The sequence below is a fragment of the Chiloscyllium plagiosum genome, unplaced genomic scaffold (genome assembly GCF_037043375.1).
Source record: "Chiloscyllium plagiosum isolate Xiang-an unplaced genomic scaffold, Cpla_swu_hap1 HiC_scaffold_45, whole genome shotgun sequence".
NCBI lineage: Eukaryota > Metazoa > Chordata > Chondrichthyes > Orectolobiformes > Hemiscylliidae > Chiloscyllium > Chiloscyllium plagiosum.
In genome coordinates this window covers 17,449,728-17,472,864 of record NW_028270183.1, presented here as the reverse complement: position 1 = coordinate 17,472,864, position 23,137 = coordinate 17,449,728, and the positions used below count along the sequence as shown (strand labels likewise).

Below are 23,137 nucleotides of genomic sequence, written 5' to 3'. Positions count from 1 at the left end.
ATCAATTATAACTGCCTGAAGGATATGTTGAAAGACTTCAAACACGTACTGATCAAGCTAATAGTATATCAGACATAAAAAGCTAAAGATTGCATGCGTACATGAGGTCAGCTGTATCTGACTCAGTCTGGTTTGCATAATGAGAGGAACAGAGAATTTAAACTAAATAGTGGGGGACAAGGGCTCAAATCTGAAAACGTGTGATAAATCAATAAGAATAAGAAGATAAAGAATACAGATAAAGCAAGAAAGAAAGGTATTAATGTGGGAAATGATCAGCAGGAGTAAAGAGTACAAATCTAAGATTAAATCAACAGATAAGACAAGAGGTTTAGAAACATAAAACAATGGGTTAAACTCAGAGCTTTGTACCTGAATTCAAATAGCATTTGAAACAAATATTTATCGCTAATTGGGCTAACAGTTCATAACTATTATCTAATAGCTTCTAAAGATTATAAGAGGTAGCGTTTTCACAAAGAGGATGTTGCGTGTATGGAATGAGCTGCCAGAGGAAGTGGTGGAGGCTAGTACAATTACAACAATTAAAAGGCATGGGGGGGGGGGGTGTTAGAGGGATATGGGGCAAGTGCCGGCAAATGAGACTCGATTAGTTTAGGATATCTAGTTGGCATGAACAAGTTGGACTGAGGGGTCTATTTTCGTGCTGTATATCTCTCTGACTGGCTTTAAGAAAACAGACTGGGACTAATGAATAAATGCAGCAAACTATGAAAAGTTGGAGAAATTATTCTGTTAACTGACAATGACAGTCACACAGAGGGGAAGTAACACCTTTGGGAGTGAAGAACAGCTCCCCAAACTGTAACCATACGGGAGGTCAGAGCATAAAAGAAGAAAAATTGGAAGCTTCCCAAAAAGGTAATTGATAACTATGGGGAATTTTAATCTACATAGTGACTGAAAAAGTTAGGTGAGCAAACGTTGCTTAGGTGAAGAATTCCTGGAATGTTTGAGATATTTTGGCAGAACAGCATGCCCTAAACCAAGCAGAGAGCAGACTATTTTATACCTAAGAGTAATTAATTACTCTTCGGTATAAATTAATTAATTAATTACAGTTGGATTCAATTTGAAGAGATGTGGGTCCAAGATAAGCGCTTTAATCTTAAAATATGGGCAATTATGAGGGCATGAAAGCAAAGCTAACTGAAGTGAACTATGATAGGTTGATAGAAATGTAGTAGCCAGTATTTAAGGGGATATTTCAAAATACAGCAGATACATTTCAGCAAGAAAGAAAATTGCAAGGAAAGATTAACTCAAGAACTTAAATATACTACCAAACTTAATGAAATAGCATATACTCACACAAAGCTGATGGCAGGCCAAAGTCTGGACAGAATATAAAACCAGCAAAGATTGACTAAAATATTAATAAAGAAGGAAAAATTAAGAGCATGAGAGAAAGATGCGAGAAATATGAAAACAAATATTAAGTTTCTATAGATAAGAAAATAGTTATAGTGAGTATTGGTCCTGTAGAAACTGAGCCTGGGGAATTAATAATGGAAAATAAAAAAGATGGCAGATGTCAGATCAACCATGATCCTTTTGAATGGGCGAGCAGGCTCAAGGGGCCAAACAGCCTGCTCCTGTTCCTATTTCCTATGGTCTTACAAGTTCAACAGGTATTTTGCAGGTAGCCCAGAGATAGCTGTAAATCAGGAAATGGGGGTGGGGGAGGGGGGGTGCGGGAGAAGAGTGGAGAGTAAGAAAATTACAATAGTCAGGGAAGGCTGCCAAACAGATTGTTGGAGCTGCGGGCTGTTAAGTCCCTGGGTCATAATGAATTTCATCCTAGAATATTAAAAGAAGTGGCTTGTGAAATAATTAATCCATTGGTTCTAATTCCCAAAAAAATATTGTTTCAGAGAAAACAGTACTCAAAAAGGAAACCATAGGTCGTTAGTTTAATATCAGTCATGGGGAAGATGTTAGAAGCTATTAAAGGTGTGCTGACAGGGTGCTTACAAAGGTTCAAGATAATCACAGAGTCAATGTGGTTTTGTGAAAGGAAAATCACAAAGTTTTTTGGAGGTCTCTGATGAATTAAGTGTACTGTGGATAAAGGGGATTAGTGCCGCACTTAATGTTTCCAGAAGGCATTTGGTACGTTGCCATATCAAATGAGTATTGTCAAATATAAAGACACGGTGTAGGGGCTAACACATGGACATGGGTAGAAGATTGGCTAACCAACAAGTCACTTTTTTTGACTGGCAAGATTTGACAGTAGTATGGCACAGGGATCAATGCCAGTTTCAACATTTTATAATTTAAATAAATGATGTGGATGAAGGTCTCAAAGGTATGTTTGCTGATGTTGTCCATGTTTGAGGACAGTATAAGGAGGCTATAAAGAAATAGACTCAGTGAGCAGGCAAATCTCTGGTAAATGGAGTATAATGTGAGAAAATGTGATACATCTTGGCAGAAGAAGTAAAAAAAATACATTTTACCAAAATGGCGAGAGACTGCAGAGCTTCTGGGTGAAAAGAAATCAGAATGTCCCAATACACAGAATCACAGAATTACAATTAGGAGGAGATTGCTTGACTCATCATGTCTGTATCAGCTCTCTGAATGAACACTGAATTAGTGCCATTCTCCTGTCTTTTCCCCATAACCTTGAATATTGTTTCTATTTTGAAAGTCTTCTTGAATGCCTCAATTGAACCTGCCTCCACCACACTTCCAGGAAGAACATTCCAGACTCTCTCAACTCGCTTGACTGTATCTTTCTCACATCACATTTGCTTCTTGCAAGTTACTTTTTCTCTGTGCTCTCTGGTTCTCAACCTTTCTACAAGAGGATGTTTATCCCAAACTACCCCTTGATTATGAAAAATTCTATCAAACTACCTTTTGGTTGTCTCTTTTTAAAGGAAAATAAATCTAACTTCTTCACGCTATCCTCATAGCTGATGTTTCTCACTCCTGGAGCTAATCTTATGAACCTCTCTACATTCCAACCAATACAGTCACAACAAAAACAGAAATTGCTGGAAAAGTTCAGCAGCTCTGGCAGCATCTGTGAAGAGAAACTGCAGTTAACGTTTCAGGTTCAGTGACCCTTCCTCAGCACTCAACTCTGAGCAAGGGTCACCAAAATGTTAACGTTGATTTCTCATCATAAATGCTACCAGACCTGCTGAGCATTTCCAGCAACATCTGTTTTTGTTTTGAATTTAACAAGAAAGAAAATTCCAAGGAAAGATTAACTCAAGAACTTAAATATACTACCAAACTTTACCAACATGTGCAGTTTTTTTCAATTTTTACAATGCATTTGCATCCTTTCTAAAGTATGGCACCCAGAACTGCATGCATTACTTCAGCTGAGGTCTAAGTAGTATCTTAGACAAGATCAGCAAAGCTGTTTTTTATTCATTTATGGATGCAGATGGCATTGGCTGTGACAGCATTTAATGCCTGTCCCTAATTGCCTTTTGGAAGGTGTTAGTGTGCTGCCTTTTTGAACTACTGCAGACCATTTGGTATCAGTAGACCCACAATGCCATTGAGATGGAGCTCCTGAATTTTGAACCTGCAATACTGAAGAAATAGTAATATATTTCAATGTCAGGATTGGGGCGTGGATGACTTAAAGAGGAACTTATAAGGTGAAAGTGTTCCCACGTAAGTGCTGACCCTGCCTTTTTAGTTAGATGTGGTAGTAGATTTGGAAGGTGCTGTCTAAGGAACATTGGTGAATTTCTGCAGTTCATCTTGTAAATGGCACACACAGTTGCTACTGAGTATCAGTGGTGGTTGCTTGTAGATATGGTACCAATCAGGTGAGTTGTTTTATCTTGGATGGTGTCAATCTTGAGTGTTAAGGTGTTCTCATCTAGGCAGGTGGGGGATATTCTATCACACTCCTGACTTGCACCTTGCAGATGGTGGACAGACCTAGAGGAGTCAAGAGGTGAATTATGATGCTGGATTCCTAGTCTCTGAACTACTTTTGTAGCCACTATGTTAAGATGGCTAACCCAGTTCAATTTCTGGTCAATAGCAACTCCAGGATGCCAATGATGAAGGATTCAGTACTGCTAACAACATTGAATGCCAAAAAACAATGGGTAGATTCTCTCTTGTTAAAGATAGTCATTGCTGGCATTTGTATAGTACAAATTTTACTGGATGTAGGTTTGCTCGCTGAGCTGGAAGGTTCACGTTTAGACATTTTGTCACCATTCTAGGTAACATCTTCAATGAGCCTCCGGACAAAGCACTGCTGATGATTCCTGCTTTCTATTGCCCTGCTTTCTCCGGTGAGTCCAGAGGCTCACTGAAGATCACCTCAACCTGAGCTACAAATCTTCTCAAAACTCGCTAACAAATTTTACTTGCTACTTCTCAGCCCAAGTCTGGATATTGGCCAGGTCATGTTGCATATGGACATGAACTGCTTCAATATTTGAAAAGTCACAAATGGTGCAGAACTTTGCACCCCCACTTCTGACCTCATAATAGAGGGAAGGTCATTGATGCAGCAGCTGATGGTGACTGAGCCCAGGACATTACCCTGAAGAACTCCTGCAGGTGTCCTGGAATTGAGATGACTGATCTCCAACATCTTCCTTGTCGCCATGTATGGCACCAACCTTCTTTCTCCTGTACTCTGCCCTCTTTATAAGAAAGTATACAGCATCCAGGGCTTTAACTGCTCACCTTACCTGTCTTGCCATCTTTACTGACTTAGGTACACATACACCCAGCTGCTCCTGCACATTTTTTAAATGCAGTTACCTCCATGGTCTTTCTACCAAAATGCACTGTCTAATACATCTTGACATGGAACTTCATCTGCCTCCTATCTGCCCAGTGCACCAAATGGTCAATCATTGTCTTCCTCACCATTTCCAATGCTTCCACAATCTTTGTTTTTATCATCCATGAACATTGAAATTGTCCCCTGCAGTCCAGGATTACAGATATTTGTTAGAAAAAAAAGGCCTTAAGAATATCCGTTCTTTATTATTCTTTGTTCCCTATCCGTCAGCCGGTTTAGCATCCATGTTGCTACTGTCCCACTTGTTTCATGAGCTGTAACCTTCCACACAAATCTGTTAGCACTGTATTAAGCCCTTTTGGATGTCTACATAGCCACATCAACTACATATCTGTCATAGCTCTGTTACAAATATACAACTCTACAATAAACTCCAGCAAATTAAACATTATTTTCCCTCAGGAAATCTGTGCTGGTTCTTCTTTATTAACCTTTTCTTCCATGTGGCTGTTAACTCTATCCTAAATAATTGTTTCAAAATCATTTCCCAACCACTGAAGTTAAACTGATTGATCTGTAATTGCTAGGGATACATTTCATACAGCAGATAATTAAAAAAGAAAATAACGTGTTATTGTTTATTTTAAAGGGCACTGAATTCAAAAGTAAGTAGTTATGCTTTGATTATACAAGGTACTGGTGAGACGACATCCAGATTCATGTTTATAGTACCGGTCTCCTTATTTAAGGAACATTCTAAATATATCAGTAGTTTTTCAGAGAAGATTTACTAGATAAATACCTGAAGAAGGTGTGGGCTATCATATGAAGGAAGGTTTGACAGGTTAGGCATGTACCTATTGGAGTTTAGAAGAATAAGAGGTGACTTGAGAACATCCTGAGGGGGCTTGACAAAGTAGACATGGAAAGAATGTTTTTTTTCGAAATTTGGGATCTCTAATTTAAAACAGAGATGAGGGCATTTTTTGTCCACTCAGAACCAAGGTCATTGGAACTTCTTCCTCAAAAGGTGGTGGGAGCAAAGTTGTTGAATACTTTTAAAGCAGAGGTAGACAGATTCTTGATAAACAAGGGGTGAAAGTTTATCGGGGTAGGCAACGATATGGAGCAATCTGGTAGATAGACCGAGTAGCTTATTCCTGCTCCTAATTTGTAGAGAAGCTGACAACCACTTGCAGTCTCTTAAAGTTCCTATTGCTGGGAATGACATTTTGTAAGATGTTAACATATGTTCTTAGTGAGAGACAATAAGATCCAAATCACGTATCAAAAGTTGTGGGCATCCTGCTAAGAATTAAAGCAAGCCCAACTGTCAGGTAAAAATGACTTTACCTCACAGACAGAGGGCTACAGCCTAATAGCAAATATGAACTCAAAGGCAGCAAACATCTTTCTCAATCTACAAGAATGCATAGATCGTCTCACCAGTGCTCTTCATTAGTTGCTGACATTCCCCTTTAACCAACAGTACTTTGAACCACAGAACAGTCTAAAGTTCCATAATAAAAATCTGATACATGAACAAATTGCAGTCTTTGAAGGCCACTTTACATCATTTGTGTTCTTAATTAGCTGTTCTCAAAGAGGATGTTGGTTTCAACTCTTCAAAACTGGGTTCTGTGCATAACAACAGGTAATTCACCCATTGCCCCAAGTACACACTGTAAAGCCCAGAAATCCCAGGTGGTCATTTACGTTAACCAGCTTTGATTGAGCACGTTATACTGATCATTCTTAAAAGTTCACTGTGGGGAAGGATGAGAACTATAACTATAGCACAAGCTCTGCCTACACCTAATGAAAGATAGCAGCAGTGCTATTTGCCAACGAAAGCAAAAGAGGAGACAGGCAGTCTGAACTTGGTCTCACAATGCATTTCAAATTACACAGTTCTCATGATGGCAGAAAAGTTTTTTTGGAAAAAAGGAACAAGGTTCCAAGATTTAACCCAATGGATAGACATAGTCTTAAGTGTCACATAGAAGTAAACCAATGGAAGACTAGGGTTATACAATAAGCCCTGTAAAAGCAAACACATTGAAGACTGCACATATTTTATGAAATAATAAAGGCATGCACCATCAGAGACACATCTGGAAGTACTAAGCATAGATGATAACCATTAAGAATTAACTTCTCCTCTAACATTGTTTTTTTAAAAGTTGTGTAATGGTTCAGAAGAAGTCCATTTGCTTTCTAATAAAATTGGACCACACACAGTAGGGTATACATTATTTTTAAAAAGCTGCTTACATTTCAGGCATTCAGATTTTAAGGCTCCATGTACTACAAGAAACACTAAAATGTGCCAACCCTTCAGGACTCAGGAGAGAATGGCAAGGAGGAAAAGCACATGTGACTTTGGCCACTGTTCTGTTTGGTATGCTTCCGGTAATGTGTTTTTTCTGCTTGGCCATCAGGTGATGCCACTGAGCAATCCAGATAGATATTAATTGCTGCAATTTGCAGCAAAAAGGAGGGGCAGTGAATACAGGAGGTTAAACAATTAAGAACAGCAATAAGATAGATTCATATAACCATAAAACTCAATCATTACCTGAAGCCTAATAATCTTATTAGCCAGCAATATTTTACAGTATATACTGTAAATGCTGTTTTATTGCACATACAAACTCTAAATTCTAACTGACTTTTTAGAATCATTTTCCACTATTTCCAACAGCATAATTGTTCAGCTTTTTTCACTAACTAAGGTAATCACAAAACTGTCGCATCAACAGAAAAACCTACTTAAACGAAGAGGTGAGGTATCTTCGCTGGATGACCACATTTGTTCGGATAAATAACTGCTGCTCTTCAGCAAGGTTGCTGATTCCTCAGGATTATACTCTATTGTGAAGTGCTCTTGTTTCACCTTTTTCAGTGGGGTCAGCTTCAGTTTTTTCAGTGGTGGAGGGGAGAAAAATTGCCCCTGAACCTTTTTCGGCACTAGTGATCCTGATGGAACCTGCCCGACAGATGGAATGGTCAGGCTAAACTTGGATGATTTACCCGGAGAGGGCGAGAAGGGTTCACTCTGCAGGGCCTGCAATGATGCTGGCTTTGAGGGCATTTTGAGCTCAGGTGTGAGAGGCGAGTCGAGAGGATGCATTTTCCTTTTCATAAGCTCCTTCAATGTGTCTATTGGCGAACCGTTAACTGTCCATTCAGTCACCCCAAACTGCCTCAGGTGTGACCTTGCGTGACTCGACAGCCCCTTGCGGTTCTCAAAGTAATCACCGCAAAATTCACAACGCGTCTCTTTGCTAGGCGCTGAATCAATTGCTGTAAATGAAACAAAGGGGAAATTGCAATGAACATTTTTTAACGGTTTCCCCATAAACTGAAAGTGAAATTCTTTGGCCCACTTTAGGTTTCCTTATGCCATAAGCTTTTCCTTGCCCGACAAGGTTCAACCAGGACAATGCTGCTTCTAGGCATGGGGAAAATGGCTTGGGCTACTATCATTCCTAAAGGTGTACAACTCAGCCTTCATTTGCTGCATCTAGCTTGACATGGCTTTGTAAGGGTATGGGTCACATCTATGCACCGCTATATTACTATAACATGGTTACCAGGCCACCACTGCTCACACACTCCCACCAAAACCAATTGCCTACCTGTTTAAGCCCCAACACTTATCTACAGTGATAGAAACAACCTTTTAAGTCTACTTCCACAGAGAACATAACATCCTGGCAGCTCAAGTAAATAATGATTTTTCACATACGTGAGACTAAGCCATGTGAATTTGACAACACGTACTAGAAAACTATCAAAATGTGAGGGAACCACCATGGCAAAATCTGACTCGCTTAAGATCCAATTTCACCTAATATCCAGACATGTACACTCATTTGCAGAATCAATAGCCCAGAACTGGAATCCAGTTATGTTACCCCCTCCCTAACATCTGAGGTTAACTAAGCAGATATGAAATCTTTATATTCTGTAACAGTGTAGTACACAACACCTTTACAGAATGAGCTGAAAAGAGCAACTTGACTTTCTTTCTCAGAGCCTCGCTAGAAACTGGACAAAGGAGGTAGGAAAAGAAAGCAAACGCTGCAAGATTTTCAACAGCTTTCAGAGTTCGTTTGTATTCAACTCCAATCCCTGTTGAATCCCTCATCTTACCACGCACTAAAATTACAAATGAAATTGGAAACTTGTGTACATTGCGACTCCAGGATACAGTGGCACTTTGGCACTTCAATGCAACAAAATAACTAAAATCATTTGTATGCATTTCTAATCAATCCACCTTTTCACGTCTTTGCTTTGCTATGGCATGGTAATACTTTCAAATGGCTGCATACACAAGGCAGTGCATTCCAATATCAATTTCTAATCGAGGTAAGTCTAATATAGAAATAGTTACGACAATTCACCTAACACATTTCTCTTAAATAACTGAAAGCAACATAGAAGGTATCTAAACTACTGTGCTCCACTGTCTACTGTAATGGATAGTGCCATATTGTGAAAGCTTGATAAAGAAAAGCATCACTCAACAGATTGCACAGTTGTTTCCTCATACCTCTCCAATGTACCCTTGATTTCTAAGTGTCAGCTTTGTCCAGTTGTAGCACTGTTGGTTCCAAGTCAGCAGTTTGTGGGTTCAAGCCCAATCCAAGGCATCAACACATAATCTAGGTCGATACTTCAGTGCAATATAGAGATGCTATATCTTCCAGAATAGACGCAAACTGCCTTTTCAGAAATATTTAACAGATTGCATTGCATCTTTTCAAAAAACTGGGAGTTCTCCCAGTGTCCTGCCCAGTATTCAAATAACATCATCAAAACATATCAATTAGTTATTGCTATATGTGGGACCTTGCTAAACCACCCACAAAGCAACTGTAATTACACTCAACAAACATAATTCAACAGCTAAGCACTTTTGAATGTTGAGAGGATATGAGAAGCACTATTTAAAATGCAGTTTAGGTCTTTCTCACCTGGTTGAAAGATGAACAATATAAACCTGAAAGCAGAACAAACCATTGGACTTATCAAATGTGTAATTTTAAACAGCCTTGCTAATCCTGGTTTTATGAATAAATGCTTCCTCTCATTAAATTATCAGTTCACCAGCCCTTCAAATAATGCTCATTGCTTGCATCCTCATTTCCAACCATCACTCTTAAAATTTCTTCTTTCCCATTCCAGCTAATAGCTTCCCTACTTCTACTCTCAGAAGGGATGGGGGAAAATAGTCTGGCTCACAGGCATTCCTAGAAAGATGCCAGTGACTCTGCCCCTGGGTCATTCTGATGAGAAGCTATATTTCCTTGGATTACAAAAACAGCATCTTGCCCACCTATCACTAATTAATATCTTACACAGATTTATAGGTGAAGATGGCCAATAAGTTTCTGCAGCCAGTTCATTATTAGATCTCGAAGCCTGAGAAATCCCAGATTCCATATGCACACTCATAGTGACTTGCTTCAGCTTCTTCTGTGGTGACAATGAAGAGGATGTTAGAGATGTTTTCTTGTTGACAGGTGTTCCTAACTTGAAATTAGTCCTTTCTGCTTTGAGGGCAGACACTTTAGGGTAGCTGTGCGTTTTCTTTATTGGCAACATGGATGACAAAGCACTCTGAATTCCTTTTTTCTTAATGAATTCATTTAAAGCTTCAATCGGAGATCCTTTAGAATCCACATCCACCGCTCCAAAGTGCCTCAAGTGAGCTCGGGAATGGCTCGACAGCCCCTTCCGGGTTTCAAAGCAGGCACCACACAACCGACAGCTTATGTGTTCACTGTTAACTGCTGTGAATGAAAGAGAGAAGTCGTATTTAACACCGTTACAACGGCACCTGTGTTATGTTCATTAACCTCTCATACACTTCATTGATGCATCTAAAGAGCATTTTGCAGCTCTAAGCAGTAATACAGGAACCAAACTATATAGAACTTACATTTTATTGATTTAAGTGATGGAAATTTAGGGCTGAAAAATAATTCTGTCTTTCAACTAATCAGACCAATTTGGAAAGTCCTACCTCCACTACAGGGTCTGTGTTATTTTAACTCAGCTGGGATTCTGGTAGGGCTACCATCCAGCTTGCCTCTCTAGCTGTGAATAAGGAATAAACTCCAATCAGCCAGGGATTATGTTCCTATAATCACTAGTCAGGAGCTTTCATGTGGAGATGACTGTGCATGAGGATGCACAGTTCACATATGAAGTCCATGAACTTGAAAATGCAGCCAATTTAGTAGAACCCTGGTGGGCTGCCAGTTTGCAGGGAACCCCAGTGCATCCTGGACTTTGATTGGCAAGGGGTGCTGCTCAGGGTAGAAAGGGCAGGATTATTAATTAACATATCCAATACATCATTTGAAGTATAATATTACTGAAGGCACTGAGCACCTGTGTAGTCTTGACTGCTAAATCTCGGTCACTCAGCAAGAGGATAAAAGTTTGTGTAAATAAAATTAAAGGCACTTGTAGGGAAGTTTGACCAACAGCAGCTTTGTCAAAGTACATCGGAATAAATTTTATGATTAAAATAATTCAAAAGCACATTTTTGAGAGGCAAAGGTGAGAGTTTAGCAAAGATAGTAAATAAAGACTAACACAAGCACTGACCAATTTGTCCATGATTATTATTTTAACTGGGTAGGCAATTATGAAGCAGTAACACAGAACAAACTCTACATCATTGAAGCAATACAGGTCAAAGTGCCACATGCAAGTCAACCCCTTACCCTTTACTTCCACCCTTCCTACCTAAACTAAAAGGCAGCAGTGATCAATGCAATAGATCTCATACAAAAAACAAGCAAAGTTTCAGGAATCACAGGCAACCATCACCATTACAAAATAAAAGCTCATCAACATACACGGAAACACAAAGCATCACAGACAAAAGGAGGTTCTGCAGTGCAACCATGCAAACAGCAGCACAGACAAAAAAAACACAAAGCCAAGCCAGTGCCTGAGCAAATGCAAATAGCCAGAACTCGTAAAAGCAGCTCCAATCAGAAAATACAGTTTAAAAAAAGTTGGTGCTATCCTCAAAAAAAATGGGCATGTTTCATACCACGAAATATTTGAGGATTTTCTGATGGAACGCAATGGTACAGTGATCAGCACATGAAGTTAGCAGGTTCCCCTCAACTTCAGTACTGAATATCTGATACAAAAGCTGGCACTCAAACTTAGCCAACACTAAGGGTGGTCTTTAAATTTCCAGAATCATACATATGTCCTTAAAGAGAATGTTAAAGAGAAACAAGAACCTGTTTAAATAAAAAAATCCCTCAGTAAGCTAAATAACTAAAAGATAAATTTTGAAAACAGCCAACAAGAACCAGGCCAAACTGGCAGTTACAGTATAAGAGCAGTGGATTCTCCAGTAAACAAGTTAAGTTTGATTAACAATCTCAACTGGATGCAAACTGGAGGAAGTTACTTTGAGGAGTGGGTTTGGGGGGTGGGGGGTATTGGAGGTGGTGCTGCTGAGGTTTGACAAAAAAGTTCCTGCCCATCACATTCAAGACAGATATATTCACAAAAAGCCAACCCTGAAATCTGCAGCAACTTTGGAACATCTTCATGACATTGGTAAAATCTACAACATAAAGACAATTGATAGCAGACTCTATAAATATCCTAATAACTTAAGCATAAAAGCTTGTATGGTAAGATTTTAAAAAACACAGGGTGCTTACCTTGGTGTACTGATCTTTTGAACTAAGATTGTACTTTACATACTATGTGGTATCATCATGCATTCAAATAACTTCTGAGTCATACCTGCCTTTAAGACTTCATTCAAAATCCACAAGATCCTTTCTTAATTCATGGTAAATCATTCCTCAAGTTAATTCCAGGACTCTCAATCAGAGAATAGTACAATGACCAAGGACCCCTATTACCCACAGAAAGAGAAATATGCATTCTCAGCTATTCCCAAATGGATCTAAATACTAGACGCTTGGCATCAAAAAGGCTGAAAGGCATTAATTAAGAAAGGCTATGTAATCAAATTCAATGAAAAAGGCATTTCTGTAAATAATGTCCATAGATCAAAGGATAAAACTTCAAATCTAGCTTGGAGAACAAAACCATGTCCCATGCAGACTATTATTATTTAACTGATATTCCTCTCAAGACAGTTAAGATTAGATTATTTACAGTATGAAAACCGGCCCTTCGGCCCAACAAGTCCACATCGACCCTCCGAAGAGCAACCCACCCAGACCCATTCCTCTACATTTACCCCTTCACTATGGGCAATTTAACATGGCTAATTCACCTAACCTGCACATTTTTGGACTGTGGAGGAAACCGGAGCACCCGGAGGAAACCCACGCAGTCACGGGGAGGATTGACAGTTGCCTGAGGCGGAATTGAACCCGGGTCTCTGGCGTTGTGAGGCAGCAATGCTAAGCACTGTGCCACCGTGCCGCCCATAGTTAATAAAATTTAAATTGTTTATTAATATTTATAAAATATTTACAGCAGTGTGTTAGGGAATGTTTTTATTTATTTGAGAAAGTCAGTGGGTTTTCTCAAGTGATAATCCATTTTAGTTATTCTATACGATTAAAAAAGGGCCACTTATGGAACTGGTACACATTCCATACGTTATAGCTTCCATATTGAAGTTCACGATTTTATGCCATCCTCTTCAGAACCACTTGGTACAGAGGCTAATTTGTATGGTGGCTGTACAGCATTAGCTGATGTAGTGAACTGCTATAATTATACTATTGTGCACTTGTACTGCACACTGGATTTTGAATTATTTACTGTCGTACAAGGAGCTGTCAAGATTAAACTAACAGACCAGGAATCTACAGAAGCCTTTGGATAAAATGGGCAACAATTGAGAAGGAAAACGGATGTGGCAAGATTACCTAAAGGTGGCACAGTAATAGTTAAAAATGAAGCAGAAAAGGATCTGGGTCTGATGACCAATTCTGCAAACCCCACACTGCACTTTAACTGATGTCAGTAAAGTCTGCTTTAAAGAAAAAAACTAACACAATAGCTAGTACAGTTGAATATAAAAGGATGAGTTATTAAAATTTTGCAATGCCATTTCAGAATTCTGCTCAGATTTGGTTACCAAGACATTCAAGGCATGGAAGAGTCATGGTTCAGTAAAGAATCCCAAACCAGGATGATAACATGAAGTGATGCAGGTGCACAGCAACGCTCACATGAAATGGTGGCAACTGAAAGGGAAATTTATGGAACTAAAAAAAATACAAAAAGCTAGATATAGAGAAATCTAGAGGGCTCCTTAAAGTCTGCTAGAGTAAAGGGTGTCAACTAAAATCAGGGCAGATATCAAGAATATTTTTCAGACAGAATCAACACTTGGAACAGCAATCTCGTGTAATGGAGATTCAAATCTTATTTAATTAAGGGACAGCGCCATCCCCTGAATAGGAATTTAGATTTGTTATGGAAGAATAAACATCAATTCAGGTTTTAATTTCTATATTCTTGTAAAGTTCTTTCACCAGATGTGAGCATTGCTGACAATACCAGCATTTGCTGCTACTCCCGAACTGCCCCAAAACGGAATGGCTTGCTTGACTATTTCCAAGGGTAGTTAATAGTCAACCATGTGGTCTGGAATCACATATTGGCTCGACTGCATAAGAATGGCGGATTTTCTTCCTGAAGGGACATTAGTGAACTAAGTGGATTTTTTAAATAATTGATGATACTTGCCATCAAACCTAGTTTTAAATTCCAGACCTCTTTATTTTAAATTCTGTCAGCTGCCATGGTAGGATTTGAACCTGTGGGTAACCTTGCCCTCCGGATTACTCAGGAGGAGAAAGTGAGGACTGCAGATGCTGGAGATACTCCGGATTACTCATTCAAAGGCATTAATTCTTTATCACCATCTCAACTGTGAGTTAATGCAGTAATCATGATCCCATGACTGCAAAACTTGAGCCATTTTTCTGATACGAGCTGAAAATATGTTGCTGGAAAAGCGCAGCAGGTCAGGCAGCATCCAAGGAGCAGGAGAATCAACGTTTTGGGTATGAGCCCTTCTTCAGGAATGAGGAAAGTGTGTCAAGCAGGCTAAAATAAAAGGTAGGGAGGAGGGACTTGGGGGAGGGGCGTTGGAAATGCGATAGGTGGAAGGACGTCAAGGTGAGGGTGATAGGCCGGAGTGGGGGTGGGGGCGGAGAGGTCAGGAAGAAGATTGCAGGTTAGGAAGGTGGTGCTGAGTTCGAGGGTTGGGACTGAGACAAGGTGGGGGGAGGGGAAATGAGGAAACTGGAGAAATCTGAGTTCATTCCTTGTGGTTGGAGGGTTCCTAGGTGGAAGATGAGGCGCTCTTCCTCCAGCCGTCGTGTTGCTATGGAGGAGTCCAAGAACCTGCATGTCCTTGGTGGAGTGGGAGAGGGAGTTGAGTGTTGAGCCAAGGGGTGGTTGGGTTGGTTGGTCCGGGTGTCCCAGAGGTGTTCTCTGAAACGTTCCGCAAGTAGGCGGCCTGTCTCCCCACATCGGGTGCAGCGAATGCAGTAAATGATGTGTGTGGAGGTGCAGGTGAATTTGTGGCGGATATGGAAGGATCCCTTGGGGCCTTGGAGGGAAGTAAGGGGGGAGGTGTGGACGCAAATTTTGCATTTTTTGCGGTTGCAGGGGAAGGTGCCGGGAGTGGAGGTTGGGTTGGTGGGAGATGTGGACCTGACGAGAGAGTGGTCTTTTCGGAACGCTGATAGGGGAGGGGAGGGAAATAATATGGTGGGGTCCATTTGGAGGTGGCAGAAATGACGACGGATGATATGATGTATATGGAGGTTGGTATCATTTTTCTGATACCAGAATTTCTATCCGTGAACGATACCCCAACTTTGCCCATACACATTTTAATGAGTTAATGCACCAGAATTTGGCTCCTTTTGGTAGCTGAGATAGAATGTCAACCAGAGCTCTGCCGTTTTAATTGAGGCTGGAGAGAAAGCTGGTCCACTTGGGAGATTATTCTGCTCTGTAATTGTAGCGTATCATAGGCTGTCATATGTCAATTCAGAGCTGCTCACGAGCTAATGGCAAATTTCTATGGCTTATAATTCCTTTGCTTAGGAGGACGTATTTGGAAAGGCAAGGACTGATTAGGGATAGTCAACATATTTCTGGGTGTGGGAAATCATGTTTCACAAACTTGATTGAGTTTTTTGAAGAAGTAACAAAGGAGTGATGAGGGCATAGCAATGGACGTGACTCATATGGACTTCAGTAAGATGTTCGACAAGGTTCCCCATGGTTAACAAGGTTAGTTCTCATGGGATACAGGAAAAACTAGCCATTTGGATACAGAACTGGCTCGAAGGTAGAAGACAGGGTGGTGGTGGAGTGTTTTTTTTCAGACTGGAGGTAAATGACCAGTGGAGAGCCAGAAGGATTGTTGCTGGGTCCACTACTTTTTGTCATTTATATAAATGATTTGAATGTGAACCTAGGAGGGATGGTTAGTAGGTTTGCAGATTGCAGCAAAATCAGAGGTGTGGTGGACAGCGAAGAAGGTTACCTCAGGATCTTGATCAGATGGGTCAGTGGGCTGAGGAGTGGCAGATGGAGTTTAATTCAGATAAATGCGAGGTGTTGCATTTTGGGAAAGCAAATCTTAGCAGGACTTATACATTTAATGGTAAAGTGCTGGGAAGTGTTGCTAAAGTGCAGGTTCATAGCTCCTTGAAAGTAGAGTTGCAGGTAGATAGGATAGTGAAAAAGGTGTTTCATATGCTTTCCTTTATTGGTCGGAGCATTGAGTATAAGAGTTGGGAGGTCATGTTGCAGCTGTACAGGACGTTGGTTAGGCCACTGTTAGAATACTGCATGCAATTCTGGTCTCCTTCCTATCGGAAGGATTTTGTGAAAATTGAAAGGGTTCAGAAAAGATTTGTAAGGATGCTGCCAGGGTTGGAGAACTTCAGCTATAGGGAGAGGCTGAACAGGCTAGGGCTGTTTTCCCTAGAGTTTCGGAGGCTGAAGGGTGACTGTATGAGGTTTATAAAATCATGAGGTTAAATAGACAGTCTTTTCCCTGGTGTGGGGGAGTCCAGAACTAGAGGGCATAGGTTTAAGGTTTAGGGTGAGAGGAGATTGATATAAAAGAGACCTAAGGGACAATGTTTTCATGCAGAAGGTGGTGAGTGTGTGGAATTAGCTGCCAGAGGAAGTCGTGGAGGCTGGTACAATTGCAACATTTAAAAGTTATCTGGATGGGTATATGAATAGGAAAGGTTTAGAGGGTTATGGGCCAAATGCAGGCAAATAGGACTAGATAAGGTGGGATTACTGGTTGGCATGGATGAGTTGGACCGAAGGGTCGGTTTCCGTGCTGTACGTCTCTATGACTGTACAATAGCACTGTTATACATTGAAAGTTACATCAGAATTGAAAGCCAAGCTAAGGGGCTTAAATATTTATAAACTTAATCACATCAGGTACTAGGCATTTTGGTACGCTCTCATGGATATGAGGTTGCTTATGATGACCTCTGTTCAAATTTTACCTAGAAAAGAATGACAGACTGTTGTCCCATTCAGCATGCTCCAAATACTCAGAGGACATCAAATTTCAGACTGAAAGCTATTAGCACCCAAATTTATAAAATTAACTTATTCCGAGATCTGAGCTAATTGAAGGACCCGCTGTGGAGTTACGCTCTCCAAGGTTCTCCTCATTTTAAGCAGAAATGCTGTTGATGGATAGGTAAGAAAGGTATACATCACAACCAAACTATGAAATCATGCCCAAAGGAATGAAAATTTCTGCAGTGTTTGCACTATATCTAGGAGCGAAGGAAGTAGGTCATACCAAAAGTTTTTATGCAACATGTTTCAAGGTCAGAGGTCAATTCCGTTTGGGAGAAAATTGTCATCAAGTAGTCCTACGGTCATGTCTTAAAAAGTGCTTTGTATGCAAGCTCTTGAAAGAAAAAGCCTCAACATTCTAATTCTCTCAAGAGGTTAAAATTACATGTCCTTATGTTTGGGACACAGATACACCAAGGCCAAGGTGGTAATATCACTAAAATGATGCAGACATCTATTTTTTGATCTGGAGAGATTGACGTGACTGCACAAGGCTCAGTGTAAAATACTAGCAAGGTAGAACACCACCAATAAACAAAAACCAAAATCTGTTTTAAAAGTCTTCAGATTTGAGAGAGGTTTAACAGTTTTAATATTCTGGGAAAGAGTCTGTCACGTATGTGTGACTAACCCTGATTTTCATTACGAAGATGAAATTTCTTGAAGGCACTTCCACTACTTATCCACATGTGAGTATAACCAAGTTCTATCCCTATCCTTCAATGCAAAATAAAACTGAATGCTTCCCTCCCAATATCTGAACAAATAAACTGCATGGTTATTGAAGTTATTTGATGACTCAAATTAATCTTAGTTTAGCCATTCAGTTTGAAGTTAATGGGGCTTGTTTGTTTTTTAAATATTAGGATTTTACAACGCAAATCACCTTAAAGGCCAAAAGGTGACTACAACTTACTGAGGTTTAAAGGTGTGTTGTCATCTTGTGGGGTCCAAAACAGCTTCTTCGACATCAGCTCTCCTGATGTCTGAGGAGTATCCATCAATGGTCGCCCTGTTTTTCCAGGTTCTGGAGATTTACTAGACACCGGCTTTGGTAAAATGGGATGCACTTTCTTGAGTGTCGATGATCCTGCCTGAGACTGGCCCTTCGGTGGACTGGTAATGGTCAACTTTGGCGATTTAGCTGCATGTGTTGCTTCTCCCTGGCACTCCTCTCCAATTGGTTTGCCAGGAGTTTCTTGTTTTACAGCAGACATGTCCTTTGGTGAACAGCTCTGCGATTTATCAGTAGCCAAAGTGGAGGGTAAAACACTAGGTATCCCTTTTCTTTTCATCAGTTCATACAGCGTACCGATCGGGGCGCCACTGCTTTCCGAGTCTGGCACTCCAAATTGCCTCAGGTGGAAGCGTGCATGACTTGATAATCCTTTACGAGTCTCAAAGCAGGTGCCACATAACTGACAGGAATTCAGCACTAAAGCAAAAAAAAATCACAAAACAGTCAATACTGACATAACACATATTCATAGCCTTAACAAGCTCCCAACAAGTACTGTGCTTGTCGAACCACGTACCTGAAAACCCAAATTTGGTGAGTAAAAACATACAATGCCTATCCTGACTTGATGCATAGAGTGGGACAAGTCTGACCTAATATTTTGTCAATATTAGGTTATTTTTTTCCAATACTGTGTGACCACGAGTCTCCAAGTACCAGCTTTAAATGTCCTAAATTATTTTGTTTCATCTGAAAATCTAAGACTTTGTTGTTACACTACCTTTACATTGCACTTCCTCTCAGTTTCATTTCTATACTTGGGTTCCTTGGTGCTTTCAAGAGGATGGTGGAAGAAAGCACAAGGAAAATGGACCCAGGTCACCACAATATTGATCCTCAACTCTCTTTCAGAGATATTCTGAGGTACTGTTTTAAAGCTGTTTTAAAGGCTTTCAGTACATTTTTTTGGTCAATGTCTAAATGAGTCAAGTAAAGATGCTCAAAAATGAAGCACTCAAAGACAGTGATTAGCATCACATCTACCATTCAAAAGGTAGAACCAGCACGAGCCAAATTCAGAATAAGGATCAGCTGCAGTTATCCAACATGCTTTAGCTTTGATCACACAAAAAGAACCTCTTCCTAATCAAGTATGACACTTTTCATCTCCTGGTCATCCTTCTGCTCCAACTGAGATTAAATACACATAATATTAAAAGATTGTCAGACCTATCTAGCAGACCTGTGTCCACTTACGTGATGCTATGCCAAATTTATAACAGGACGAAAAGAGGGATTAATTTCATAGTAGATGGCTAGATAGATTAGAATAAGGGTCCCAAACAATAGGCTGAATTATACAGTTCTTGTTTTTGCCAAATTAGAAGGAAAGGCTAAACTTTAAAATTTAGAAAGGGATTGCAAGCTGGACGGGTTTTGACCCTGCCTGGCCATCGCTCGTACAGTAAAGTGGCTAGCACTCAGTGTGTTATGAATCGATCAATGTGCAGTAGCCGTCAACCTCATCCACACAGAAATGAACAAATGCAAAGGTGGTATGGTCCCAAGCACAAAATCTTGCCAACTTTTCCAGAGAATTCCCAAGTGGAGACTTAGCCAAAATTAGGGATGCTTCCACAAAAGAAAAATAGTTTTAAATACAGGCAGAAATGTCAAAAAGAAGAACATTAATGTAACATATTTAGGGTATCTCAATGATTGGCAAATTCAGCTTTGGGACAAAGTGAGGACTGCAGATGCTGGGGATCAAAGTCAAAAAGTGTGACATTGGAAAGCAGAGCAGGTCAGGCAGCATCCGAGGAGCAGGAGAATTGGAATTTTAGGCATGAGCCCTTCATCAGGAATGTGGGGGAAGGGGAGGAGTAGGAAGGGGGCTGAGAGATAAATAGAAGAGTAGGGGCGTGGGAGGTACCTGAGAAGGAAATAGCTTTTAGTCAAGAATCAAGACAATCAACATATATAAACACCATTTCACAAAATGAATGCAGGGCATTAGTTTTGGGAATTACATCCTAAATTGTATTTTTCCTTTAAAAGAGCAAACATCATGCAGAAAACATTAACCACCACTATTACCCTGGCTCCTCCAGACTAAATACTGTTGCCATCTCTGTTGCTCTATCAATCAGCAGAATTACCTTAAACTTACATTTATTAGACTGCAGTGAATCCTCTCCTTGGGTCACCAAGGTAATTTTAGGAAGAGGCTGCTTGGGAAGCACTGAAGTTGTTTGCAAGTTTGTATCTGGAGTTCCTAACAATCCATTTTTCTCCTGGAGTTCAGATTCTGCAGAACTATGTCCAGATGGCAAATCGAGTTCCAGAGTCGTCATTTCATCATCATCATCAGGATCAATTATCACCACTACAAAAAAAACAGAAAATGATTTAAGCGGTTCCTTCCTTCCAAATCTGTTGTCCAAAATGTTAAAATTAATAATGCTCAAGTTGATAATACACATGATGGAATCTCCCATTTTCAAACCACTGGATTTCACCAGTTACTTAATAGTTAAAACGAGTAGAGAGTCATCCTTCAATAACTTAGTCAAGTGACCACATTTCAGTAAACCCAAATGACGATGATCACTGGACAATTTGACACAGTGAGGCATAGTCTGCTCCTTGTGAAACCCCCTGGATTATAACCCCTAAAGTAATAATTTGAAAGCATTTAAGGAAGAGAACCAAAGTTGATCTTACCCCATACTCCCTTCTCTCCCCATGGCTATCAAGGCTAAAGGCAGCATCCCAGTAGCAAGCACAACCTAATCAACTAGCCCAACATATATTTGAGATTGAATCAGAAATCTGCTGGTTTATGAAGCTTAGTATTACCTAATGGGGTGTCGTAAATGACTGGGACCTAGGGAGATTTACAGAGCTGTTAAATACAAATTTAAAAAGTACTTAAAAACCTGTTGGACTATAACCCGGTGTTATGTGATTTTTAACTTAAAAATTTAAACCGTAATTGTTGCAAGTGTCACTTAAAGTAACCAAGTAATTCAATGGGGGTGCCTCATACTTAATTCAAAACGGCTTTCTGGCTCAGCAGTAGTGCACACTTTTAAAAGGCCTGAAGACTTTATATGTTATACAATGTGCCACAATTTCACTTGTGAAAGCAACAGTTATCACCACAATTCTAGTTTTGCAACAAATATAGTTAGAAGATTTTACTGAATAACTGTTTTGAGTTATTCGTCTCTTCATCTCTGCCACTGCTTCAGTTTTAAAATGTATTTTTCCTTTAAAAGGTATATCATTTAAGAACACCAATTGGATACAAAATTTGGCTTGAAGGTAACAGACAAAGGGTTGTGTACAGGGCTGTTTTTAGGGCTGGAGACCTGTGACGAGGGGTGTGCCACAAAGATTAGTGCTGAGTCCATTGTTGTTTACCATTTATATAAATAATTTAGATGTGAATATAGGAGGTATGCTTGCCTTCACTGGTGAGAACAGAGTATAGGAGTTGGGATATCATATTGTGGCCACTCAGGACAGTGCTGTGGCCAATTTTGGGATACTGTGTACAATTCTGGTCGCCCTTCTATAGGAAGGATATTGTTAAACTTGACAGAGTGCAGAAAAGATTGGCAAAGATATCCCTGGGATTAGAGGGTTGGAGCTGTAGGGAGAGGCTGAGGGGTGATTGTATAGAGGCTTATAAAATCACAGCAGGGGCATAGATAGGGTGAATAGCCAAGGTCTTTTCCTCAGGGAAGGGGACTCTAAAACTAGAGGGCATAGGTTTATGGTCAGGGGGGAAAGATTTAAGAAGGACCTGAGGGGTAGCCTTTTCACACAGAGTGGTACTTGTATGGAACGAGCTGCCAGAGGAAGTGATGGAGGCGAATAAAATTACAACATTTAAAAGGAAGGGTTTGAGAGGAATATGGGCCAAATGCTGGCAAATGGAACTAGGTCAGATTAGGATTTCTTGTTAACACAGATGAGTTGGACCAAAGGCTCTGTTTCTGAGTTGAATGACTCAGATAAGAGGACGTATTTAAGATGGCGATGAGGAAAATTTTTTTTCTCTGTATGTCATTAGTGCGTGGAATTCTCTTCCCCAAAAGAACAGTGGAGACTGAGTCATCAAGTTTATTCAAGGCCAAGTTAGATTTTGATAGACAAGGTCGTCAAAGGTTATCACAGACAGGCAAGAAAATGGAGTCCACAATCATTCCAGCCACAATCTTACCAAATAATGGAGCAGGACTAGAGTGCCAAATAGCCTACTTCTGCTGCTGCGGCCTATGTTCCTGTGCAATCCCGAGGCAGGGTACGTCAAGCAGATAAGTAGCAGCATGGATTCAAAACAAAAGTACACAACACTCCCCCAACTATCAAATGCCTTATGCGAAACATACCATATAGCACTTTGTTAAGAATGATGACAAGTGCAATTTTTTTGGTGTTATTTCAATAAACCCTGAAAATCACTCAGTACAATTAGACTAAGCACTTGCAAATATGGATTACACCTGGCATTTTTGAGGTTAGAGCAATTTGAAGCATTTAGACAGAAACAAAGATGAGTTGTTGCACAAGGAGTGGTCACTTATCCCACTGTTGCATGTACTGGCTGAACATGACCTACCCAAGCAAATCCCACTAGATTTCATATGATATTACTTAAAACAAAAATAGCTCCGCCCTTTGGAAGTATTGGAACTAATTCCCAAGTTAGCTCTTGACCCATCTTCACATTTGCTGGTACATTTTACAGAGAACTCTCATAAAACTCTTGTTTTTCAAAACAACTTTAC

The 23,137-nt window shown here is 40.0% G+C and overlaps 1 protein-coding gene across 4 annotated transcripts in view; it reads right to left on the bottom strand.

Annotated features, from left to right (window-relative positions):
* Positions 1–23,137, bottom strand: part of LOC122552357 (uncharacterized) — a 144,718-nt gene that overhangs the window by 41,577 nt on the left and 80,004 nt on the right. For all 4 annotated transcript variants that reach the window (XM_087983221.1, XM_087983224.1, XM_087983220.1 and 1 more), the window contains exons 7-10: positions 20,509–20,724; positions 18,297–18,815; positions 10,132–10,566; positions 7,535–8,068 (exon numbers count right to left, since the gene is read on the bottom strand). In XM_087983221.1, the coding sequence (XP_087839347.1) occupies positions 7,535–8,068; positions 10,132–10,566; positions 18,297–18,815; positions 20,509–20,724 (1,704 nt within the window). The remainder of the gene's footprint in view (positions 1–7,534; positions 8,069–10,131; positions 10,567–18,296; positions 18,816–20,508; positions 20,725–23,137) is intronic.